This window comes from Brassica oleracea, chromosome C2 (assembly GCF_000695525.1).
Source record: "Brassica oleracea var. oleracea cultivar TO1000 chromosome C2, BOL, whole genome shotgun sequence".
Lineage (NCBI taxonomy): Eukaryota > Viridiplantae > Streptophyta > Magnoliopsida > Brassicales > Brassicaceae > Brassica > Brassica oleracea.
Window position 1 is genome coordinate 21,204,435 of NC_027749.1, and position 11,221 is coordinate 21,215,655.

At 30.7% G+C, this 11,221-nt stretch overlaps 1 protein-coding gene and 1 long non-coding RNA gene across 2 annotated transcripts; both read right to left on the reverse strand.

The window, feature by feature from the left end:
* Window positions 1-2,588: 2,588 nt before the first annotated feature.
* On the reverse strand, window positions 2,589-3,817 carry LOC106323674 (RING-H2 finger protein ATL11-like). The gene has a single exon (XM_013761759.1). The coding sequence runs from the start codon at window positions 3,684-3,686 to the stop codon at window positions 2,589-2,591; it is 1,098 nt and encodes a 365-aa protein (XP_013617213.1). The 5' UTR covers window positions 3,687-3,817.
* Window positions 3,818-9,994: 6,177 nt separating this feature from the next.
* LOC106326258 lies at window positions 9,995-11,002 on the reverse strand. Its single transcript, XR_001267185.1, has 3 exons — window positions 10,873-11,002; window positions 10,702-10,792; window positions 9,995-10,199 (listed from the first exon to the last, which is right to left on the reverse strand). It is a non-coding gene; the product is annotated as an uncharacterized LOC106326258 (long non-coding RNA).
* Between the last annotated feature and the right edge of the window lie 219 nt (window positions 11,003-11,221).

Sequence of the window (11,221 nt, forward strand, 5' to 3'; positions counted from 1 at the left end):
TGTAACTTCATGACAATTCGGCTCTATATGCTGCAGTAACCAAAAAAACATTACATAACCAAAAAAAACTTTCAAAAACCGTAGTCAATGGCTATGTACTCGGATTTAGCCGATGAATGAGATACGGTTTGTTGTTTCTTAGACTTCCATGAGATCAAAACATTACCGAGGAACATACAATAACATGATGTAGAACGTCTTGAATCATACAAAATGCCCAATCCGCATCATTGAAGGCCTGAAGAACCAGAGTAAAACAGTCCAAAATCAATTGTACCTTTCAAATAATAAAGGGCTTTAAGAGCAGCTTGAAGATGAGAACTCTTAGGTGCGATGTGAATTGACAGTGCTTGTTCACTGTAAAAGCAATGTCAGCCGCGAAATTGTCAAATACATCTTCCGACCCACAAATCCATGGGGATAGGAGAAGGCTTACATGCCTCAACAAACCCGAATCTTCCAAGAGTCCTAGAGTATACAGTAAAAACTCTAAAAATTAATAATGTTGGCACTATGGCACTTTACTAATTTATAAAGTTATTAATTTATAAAAAAATATATTTTTAAGATTCTTTTTAAGATTCTTTTCTATTTTTATCTATAAATCTATAATATTATTTGATAAGTGAATTTTCTTACTTGTCATCATCTCCATGATTTAAGAAAAAATCATTAATTTAGTATAATTTAAAAATATTTTTGATATATTTGAGATAATTAATAAAAAATATTAACTAATTCTAGCAATATACATATACTATTATTTTTAAAGTATTATAGTATATATAATTATCATGACATTAAGAATATTTAATTAATAAATATATATTAAACAAATTCTACCGTTAATATCATAATTACGATTTCTTATTGGAAATATTGATCAAAATACATATTAAAATTAAGATTAAATGTAAAACATCATTAAAAATATACGTCGTAAAATATAAATTGCATACTTATGTTAAATATTTTATATATTTTGAATATTAAACAATCATATTCCAAACCTGAAATAAATTAATATTTGAATATGAAGAACATCAAATTATTTATGCCTAAAATCATAAATATTATCAAAATATTATATTTAAAACCAAAATAATAAATATTATATAAACCAAAAAATGAAAATTAACCCAAATATTAAAAATATATGGAAGAATGAAAAACTAGGATAAACAAATAACATTAAAACTTACAAATAATAAACATAATATAAATATAATCTAAGAGAATATATAGATAATGTTTTTAATTTTTTTTTGTCACTATTTTTATAATATAAATTATAGAGAATATATAATATATAATATTTATTAGATATTGTTATTCTATCGATGTTTTATGGATTGTGCTTGTTTATATTCCTTTCAGCACCAATGGAATTTTTTCAGTCCAATAAATACAATAAATATTTAATTTCAAATTTAAGCTTCTTAATTTGATTATTACTATTTTCTGCTCCAAATTTACACCCAATAATTTAAATTTTATAATCTATAATATTAATTTAATTTTTTTTATCCAATTTGTAATATTGAAAATTTAAATTCATTAGGTATATATATATTTGTCCGCACAAGGTGCGGAACATCAACTAGTAAAATATACTTAATTCTATCGTATATACATTAATTAAATTTTAGAAATTTGACTTTTATATTGTTTTATTATATTATTTTGTGTTTATTTTTATGTTTCATAGAATTGATATGTAATTCTTGAAATAATTTAGTAAATATCATTAAAACATATTGAAATGTTAAGAAAAACAGAGGTACTTATATAATATATATATATATATATATAGCTTAGTTTGTAATAAAATATATATATAGATAGCTTATTAATTTTTTATTTTAATAGGACCATATATTTAATAGGATTTGTCATTAATTTATAGTGTTTATTAATTTAAAGAGTTTCTATTGTAGTTCTTTTGACAAACATATAATATACTCTAAAAATGTTTCCTTGGGTGATTAGTTGAGATGTAGCTTTAAATTTTGTGCTAAAAAATTGGATGTATAATTTTTTGTTGTAGATGTATTTTCTGTAGCTTTACATTTTTCCTACGGAATATAAAATATTGCTTTAGAAAATAGAGGTTTTATAGTAATTTTTTTATTTTTTTTACTATAGCTTTAAAATGATTTAACGGATTTAAACCATGATTGATATTTTAAAAGTTCTAGATAAAAGTTAAAGTTAATATAAGTATTTACAGCCCCACCAATCACTCCTAAAACAAAGTAACATTATCCAGGTGAGATAAGGAAGTTTAGACAAAATCCTTATAAACTAAGGACAATCAAAGTCTGGATTATAGATAGAAGAGGTATCCACCAACAAGGGAACATCCGGGTAACAAAGAACAACACGAAAGAGAGAGGCATCAAGAGTTTAAGCAATTAAGAGGGAATGTTCTTTTGCTTAAATAAGTTTTGGTAAATAAGTTTCATCCTAAATTTTTGCACAAAGTAAAGATTAAATCCTTAGAAAAAAAAAGTGAGGACCTCGGTCCGCAACATTAAAACTGAAAATGAAGAATTTAAAAAATATGTAAGACTTCCTCGAATAACCAATTATACAACTTGGTCTCCCGATGAGTTATCATGGCCGGAGCGAAGGTGATCGGACGAACGTTCACCGATGTTGTTCTTTTCAAGAAAAAACCAGTCAAACGGTGATTTCATCGAACATGTCCGGTACGGAGGAGTTATGGAGAATGGTCGACGGTCTAACCGACCATCTTGGTCAAACCGTTCATAGTAGAAATAGTTTGCATCATTCTCTAGGCCTCTGGTTCTGTACCCACTTGATGAACTCATCATATGAGGAAACGCCACGTGGCCTTTTGAATGGCTCCGGTCCACGAGCTTATTGTGAATGTCTTCCGGTAACCTAAGTGTGAACCGGTCGAGATTCCCCTCATGTTGACTGGTGGTGAAAATTTCGGCTAAATTCCAACCGGTAGACAAAGACCTACGTGGCATACTCTGGTTACAGGTCAACGCCACCGAGTCAATCAATCTCGCATCCGGAGAACCCAAAACCGTATTCCGACCACCGGTTAATTCAGAACAGGGAGCGTCATCGGTTAAACCGGGTATCTGGATAGAAACAACTGATTCTCCCAGTACAGGGACGAGATTTGCTCGGCATAGAGGACATGTGGCGTGAGACTGGAACCAAGCATCTATACAATCAGTATGGAACACGTGGCAACATTTAGGAACCAAACGCAAGATTTCAGCGTCCTCGAACTCGTTTAAGCAAATAGGACATTCAAGGGCCTCTTTGTTGATCTTGAGCGTTTTAACCGTTGAGTATTGGAACGTCGGAAAAGTCTCAATGACCGATGCCTCGAATCCACGCGCCTGCGGGTGGCTCAGGGAAAGCCAGTTACCACCAGCGTCGACGGAGTGTGTGTTGTTTATCCCAGTGATTCGCTCAATCCACCTACGGATATATATGGAGGAAAACCCGAGAGTGAAGAAAACGCTTGCCATGACGAGCATGAGTATTTTCATGGTTGGGTCCAACCGATAGCTTTTTTCATACATATCTGACTCGACGTGAGTGGCTTGAGCCGAATCATGGCCGGATAAGAGTAAGAGAAAGAGGTGTAGTTGTAATACCGAACCATGATGACCAGTGATTGTACAGTTGAGAAGGTTCATGAGGGCCAAACTTTAGCCGGTTTGGGTTTCCGGTCCATGCAACAATCCTATCTACTTTGTTTTTGAAGGAAAAAATAATTACTGGTATGATGATCAATGGAAATGATACAATAATTAAGAACAAGGACGCTGAGGAATGTATTTGTGGTTGGTAGGTTGACTTTGAAGTTTGAACAATGGCGCTATTTATAACATGTTCGCATCATAACTAATTAATATGTTATATATAACATTTTATATGATATGTTGTGATTTTTCATCAAGAAGTTGAGTTGTCTTTTATCAATAGCGGTTTGCAAATATCCAATACTTGTTAATGCCCAGGCACCAAAACTATTCAGTTTCTTTTTTCGTAATTGTGCAAGTCCTTTCTGTTTTCCAATGGACTTCAAGCCTATCCCACTTTATAAGTTAATGTAGTTTCACGTTTAATTTTTTAGTTATGTTAGTAGACAGTAGTCCATCAACTTTCGATATTCCAAATTTAAAATCACAATGATCTTTTTTCTTTGTCAGCAACAAAGCAGACTCATATAAATTCTGCGAACCACACCGGTAGCTCTGCATCCATATGAAAGACAAACGACGGTTGTTTCTTTGCACTGCGTGCGAGACTGTCCGCCTTTGAGTTCTGTGTCCGTGGTATATGAATGATCTCTGAGCTGTTGAAACTTCTCTTCAAAAAATTTATGTCTTTCAAATAGCTTGCAAAGGCTGTCTACTCTTCTGGTTTCGAAACCATCTTCATCAACTGAGCACAATCCGTTGCAAAAGTAACAAAAACTGTCTAAGATTCTTCATGCATTCCATTGCCCATATGAAAGCTTCTATCTCTGAGTGTAGTGGCGACTGACTCGCTCTCGTATTCCTTGCTCCTATTAGTCCATCGTAAGTACTATAACATCCTTGCCCTGAATATGTATCCTCATTTTTCCAAGATCCGTCCGTAAAGCATCATCTACCTGGTATACTCGGGATTGTCAAAGGTACGATGTTTTTTGATTTTTTTTATTTAAGGTACGATGTTAAATCACAATGATCTTATACAAAGATTTTAATTTATCAAATAATCATAATGTTAAATTGTAGAATGACATGAGATGGTGGTTTATTAGTCAAATAAGAGTTAAAAAGGATTTGCATTTTGCAGCATGGGTTATAACGCCATTACGCATGAAAGTTTCACGTTGACTAGCAAAATTAATTAATAAGCGATCTCTATTCTGGCTTTGCATCGTGCTTCATCCCATGTCCTCATGGGCGGACCTAGCTACATGGCCACACTATATTAAATAAATATTTTTTAAATAACGGTGCATGAGTGATAAGGCATTGAAAATAAAACCATTTTCAATAAAACTTAAAAAATAAAATTCTAGTGTGTGACACTTGCCCCACCTAGTTCTCGACTAGGTCTGTCCCTGCTTGCCCTCACGTCGTTTTCTAATTATAGGTTTATGTTATTATGGAATAAGTATATAGGTTGATCCACGCTCTTGTTGATCATCTTAAAAACAGCAAAAATAGAACGTTTCTTTAAGAGTCTTTTTTTTTTTTTTTTTTTTTGTCAACTTTCGTTTTCATTAAACGAAACCCAAAGGACATTGTTACAAACAGTCTCAGAATACAATCTAGCCCAAATGAAGTCCAAATCTTAAAGATAATGATAGATTGCATGATGAACACGTGGTCAACTCGTGGCTTCATCTCTTCCAGTCCGTGAAAGAAGAAGGCGGTGCCGGAACCTCGCCGGAAAACTCGCCAATCTTCATCTCGAAACTTGTTTGAGGCTGCTTGCACGTTCTTCATACCTCCAATCGCCGTCGATCTCAAGGTCGTCTTCTCCAATTGCTAGAGTTTATCCAGGGAAAAGCTTCAGTAGAATCAAAGATAGAATCTTGTCAGAACGCTAGCCCTTAAGGTAGCTATGACTCATCTGGATTCAACCTTGAATCTTCAGAGCACGTTCCAAATCTGAGGTTTTGATCATCGTGGAGACTTTGCTCGAACTCGAAACAAAGGATGACACCATCTCCGAATCAAAACCTGAGCATATCTAACTAATAAGAGAAAACAAACCTCTTAATCAGACGGTATATTAAGTAAAAACAGAGGAGAAGAACCGATCTAAAAGATTTATTTATGTTTCAACTCAAATCGAAGAAAGATAAGATTGATGAACAGTTCGATTTGGATGAAACAGCTACACATCAAAATCGCCTTATGCGAAACTAAATCGCCTTAGCGAAGAGAATTCGCCTTGCGAAAACACAAAATCGATCCGCAGATCAAAAATATTTACACCCAAAAGGAACGATTCAATCATAAGATTGAATCGAAAGTGAAGCTTCTCATCTCTTCTTCTCCCGTGAAAGATCCAGAAAAGCTGGTTTTTCTTTAAGAGTCTCTGTCTGATCATTTCTGTATGGAATAATGACTGGATAAATATGTGGTGACGGAAGAGCTGATGAAATAATATTATACTAGTTAATAATCTGCGCCTTGCGCGAAATGTGATTATTAGTTTTGTTATTTTTAATTAAAAGACATTAAATCTGTTTAATCTGGATATTGGTTCGGTTTTAAGTTTTTTTTTGTTTCTAATCTTCTAAAATATAACTATTATTTTAAATTAATATTCATTTTAGTTTATTTGGTTAAAATGTTTGATTTTTTTGATTTTTTCGGGTAAAAACCAAAAATTAATATTATTTGTTTATTTTTATCTTATGAATTTTAGATAGTCGTTATGTCGAACCAATAGTTTCATATTATAGTTTCTAAACAGATAATAGTTAAGGAAAATAAAATAAAATTATTAAGACAAATCATTTCACTATAATTTGGTCGGTAGTGAAAGAAACGTTAAGAAAAAATATTTCAACTTTCAAAAAAATTAAATACTTCAGTTGTGGTGAATACTTAGTTACAAGGTGCTCACATCAAGGTGCACATGTATGTGTATGTAAAAAGAATATAAAAATAGTTGACACATACATGAAAGATAAAATTAAAATTAATTTAAAATAAAAAAGGCCTTGACATTAGTCATTTTTTTCATGTAAAGAAAATAAAATTGTATCTGTAGATAGGGGTGGGCACATATCGAAAATCTGGGTATTTGGAAACATTCGTGTCGATTCGATCTTTAGCCACCTAGATATTCGGTGACTCGGATATCCGAAATGTTTTAGAATTTTAAAGATATCCGATTTGATCCGTAAATAAAATAAAAATTTAAAATAATTGAAAAATTTAATAATAACATTTTACTACAAAAATAAAACATTATTTAACTTTTTTAATTCTAGTACCTAATATAATAAATTTAATTCATAAACATATTGTAAAACTGATATAAAGTATAATATATATAACGCATATATATAATTTTTTACATATATGTATATATATGCATATAACAGATCGAATTAGATATCTGTTCCTAAAAATATTGGTATTTGTGATTTGTTTCTTTTTTGGATATTGTATTTGATTTGTTTGGTATTTGTATTTGGATATCTGTTCCTAAAAATATTAGTATTTGATTTGTTTCGTAGAGTTACGGATATCCAGATTTTTTTGTTCATATCAAAACGGAAAGCGAATCGAATCAAAATTTATGAATATTTTACTCAACTTTATCCATAAACAATAAAAATAATATATATATGTATTTTGGCTTTTGATTCGTTATCTATTTTTATTCGAACCGAAAAATCCAGAGTTTTATTGGAACCATGTATGTGAGTTTTATATTAAAAAAAACGCAAAGTACATAGGGCCTGACTGGTTCAACCTCAGCGGTTGCGGTTGCGGCTGCGGGAGTTTGCGGATGCGGGTGGTTGCGGTTTCTAGCGGTTTTAAGAGATTTATACGACTGGTTCTGCGGTTAGAAATTGGTGCGTTTGCGGGATACTTATGACTGGTTAACTACCAAACGCAACAACGGTCAAATAATAAATTAACAATATTTACATTTTATATCATTATAAAATATCAAAATAATAATATTATAATAAATATAAAATTTATATTTAGAAAGTTATAGTAGAAAATATTTTCTTATAATATTAATTAAAATATAATAGATATATTTTAGTATTTTTATAATTCTAATTTAAATTTTTTATTGAATATTTTTATTTTTGTATTTAAATTGTTTTAGAAAAAAAAAAAAATTTATCCTCCCGCAACCGCAAACGCTAGCTGGAACCAGCTTTTGAATTTATGAAGTTTAGAGCGATTTAGAGCGGTTTGGAGCGGTTTGAGCGATTGTTGCAAAACGCCAACTACCGCTACCAACCGCAAAAGCTGCGTTTGCGGGTGGTAGCGGGAAAACCAGTCATACCCATAATGTAGACATATTTATGAATATAGTGTGAACCCGTTAGCATATTTATTATCAAATTATTGTGAGGCTGCCACATGTCTATTATTATGTGAATGCATTTATTACAATGCTTCTATTTTAATATATAAGGGATACATATATTTACAAATCCCTAAAAGAATACAATGAATATATATTCTAATAAACAGAAGAAGTGAATTAGTACATCTGGTCTAATGGTTGATTAACAGTGTCTATTATTGTTCTCCACTAGAATGTATATGAGTCGTTAATAACCAAAAGAGGTGAACTGGTCTAACGGATGATTAACATATACAAGTATAATCATGTTTCCAATTGGTATTATTCTTTAAAAAATACTACTATTTATGCATATTGGTGGAGACAAACGTACATAGAATACTCAGGATAGTTTAAGTACAAATATTCCTTGTGATTTTATGTGTTAAAATTAAAATTGACCACCGTAAATAAAATTCATATAAAACCGTCTATTATAGATCCTGATAAACAAAATACAACTCCACTTTAGAGTCATCCATATAGTCATGTCATAATTTATAATAAATATTATAACTGATTTCAAGGACAAAAGTCAATAAATTTCTTCTATATATTAATAAAAAAATTATTTAAAAATTGCAATCTATATTTTATACTAATTACAAAAGACACTTGATAAGATGTCACTTAATTAAAATATCAATTTGACTTACGAAACACGATAAAAATCAATTGAAAAAATTGTAAGTCCAATATATTGTACATATGTGTGGTGGTCATTTGATTTTTGTAGTCTTATATGTACTAGGTGCATATCCTCCGCGCTTGCGCGGAGTCGTTGACTTTGTTTTAGCTTTATATAAATATAATTAAGTGATGGCATGCTTTTTTTGGTCTTTGATTCCCTAGGTTTTGAGTATTGTAATGTGATTAAGGTTGTGTGAGTGAGTGTTTTTTTAATTGTGTTTTGTTGCGGTGATTCGTTTTCATAGTTATAGCAGAGCACCATATTTGGTGGTGTTTATTTGGGTTCCTCGATAAATTAATAATGTTGAGACTTTGAAATTTTATTAATTTATAAAGATATTAACTTACAACAAATTTTCTTATTTAGATTTTTTATTTTAAGATATATTTATTATAAGAAAAGAAAAATATTTGATTTTAGTGTATAGACATCAATTGTTATTTTTTTAAATTTGACATTTATATATAAATTTGGTGTATATAATATATATTGCATAGAACTTAAATGTGGTTTCAGATATAATATTACTAAATCTAATAAAAATATTTCATTGTGAATATAAAACAATCAATATAACAATATGTTTTACCTATATAAAATATGTATAAATATAAATTATTAATTTATAATTTTAATGGGACCATATATTTACATAGAACTTTTAAAAATTTATTATTTTATTATTTTATCAATTTGTGTCAAATTTTGAATTGGTCTAAATTAAGACGATGAAATTTATTAAGTTATAGAGATTATTAATATATCGAGTATTAATTTATAGAGGTCGTACTTTATATATTATGAAACGTGTGCGTGAACCAGACATCATAGTGATTAAACCGGAAAGGGTTGTGCAGTTGGTTTCAAATAGATGTGAGTTTTCATTTCCGGTAGTTATAAAATCATTAGATACCGTATGATTTCAGCCATTTAAATAATGGAAGAGGGTCCAAAAGTAGTTTCCAAGTGTGAAACCTTGAATGTTCATTGGGATGTTAAAACGGTTATAGCCCGTTTATTTGACCTTGAATGTTCAATTGGGATGTTAAACCGTTTATTTACATGCCCGTTTAACTTTAAGCGAGTTTATTTTAATACGGCCCGTTTAGATTCATTTAGGCCCGTCTAGACCCGTTTTTTCTTCTTCTATTTTGGTTTAACGGCTTTTACTCTTCTTTTAATTTTTTGTTTTAAAATACCGTGTTATTAAAAACAGTTTTAATTATTTCACATGTTTAATAACATGTAATGAAACTGATTTGTGTATCTAGCACATATTTAAAATCTGAAATTACATAAAATATATATGAAACTCAGAAAGTGAAATCCCATAGAAAGAGTACATTTATGTCCATAGAATCCCTTTGAGCATCAAGGACTCCTATTGTCTCGAGACTCCAAATCCATCCTGCAAATACACAAAAAATGTGAAGATAAGATACATGCTTTCTCCAAAGATCGGTCATGAAATAAAATGATGATATTCAAAGAAGTCAAGGACTCAGAATAGGCATCATTGTTTTGGTACAGAATCACTAAAGAATTATTATTCTGTTACGGTCTTCTTACTACCAGAGAAGTCGAAGAAGTCTCATTTCTAAAAAAATACAGTAAACCCGTAAATTCATATCGAACAAAACTAAAGTCATCTTGCAACTCTACACAATTACAAAACTGCAGAAGAGATTTGTAATGAGACTAAACAATCACTATAAACATACTCCATTACTTCAAAATCCTATTAATGCTCATCAGAAAGAATCTTAATCCACACAAAACCAAAGAGACTCCATTACTAATGGTGAGTAAGCACAAGTTTCGGTAAATACAAAAGCAAAGAAATATACAATCCCATCATGAAGATGAAATTATTATTTGCAAATCCAAAATGAGTGGTCTTATAAGCTTACCTGAAAGTGATGACCCAAATCTGGAAAAGATACTGCTTGCCAGCAAGATCCCCAAGACAATTTAGATATGTGTATCCTTCATCGTCATTATCTAGTAGACAGATTCGTTTGTTAATAAAAGTTAACCTTAAGGGTGACAACATGATTTGAGTTTTTTTCCCGAATGCTCACCTTCTCTAGAGCGAGTGTGGCTGCATCTTTTATGGTGAGTTACGTAATTTCGTTGTTCACAACAAACGTAGCATTGTCATGTCCATTGTCAATAGCAAACTCAACTCCATACCTGATAAACAGGGCGTATTGTGTGAATTCTGATTGAAAATTAGAGCAATTCTGATAAATACTTAGATATTGCACGAGCTTTTGGTTATTTATTAGACGTTTATAACAATTCTGATTAGAGCAATTCTGATAATTTTGCAATATTTTTTAAGAAAAAGATGAATTTCGTAAAAAATATTTTTATTAATATTATTAAAATATTATTTGATTTCCTATTTACATTTTTTTTATAAATTGT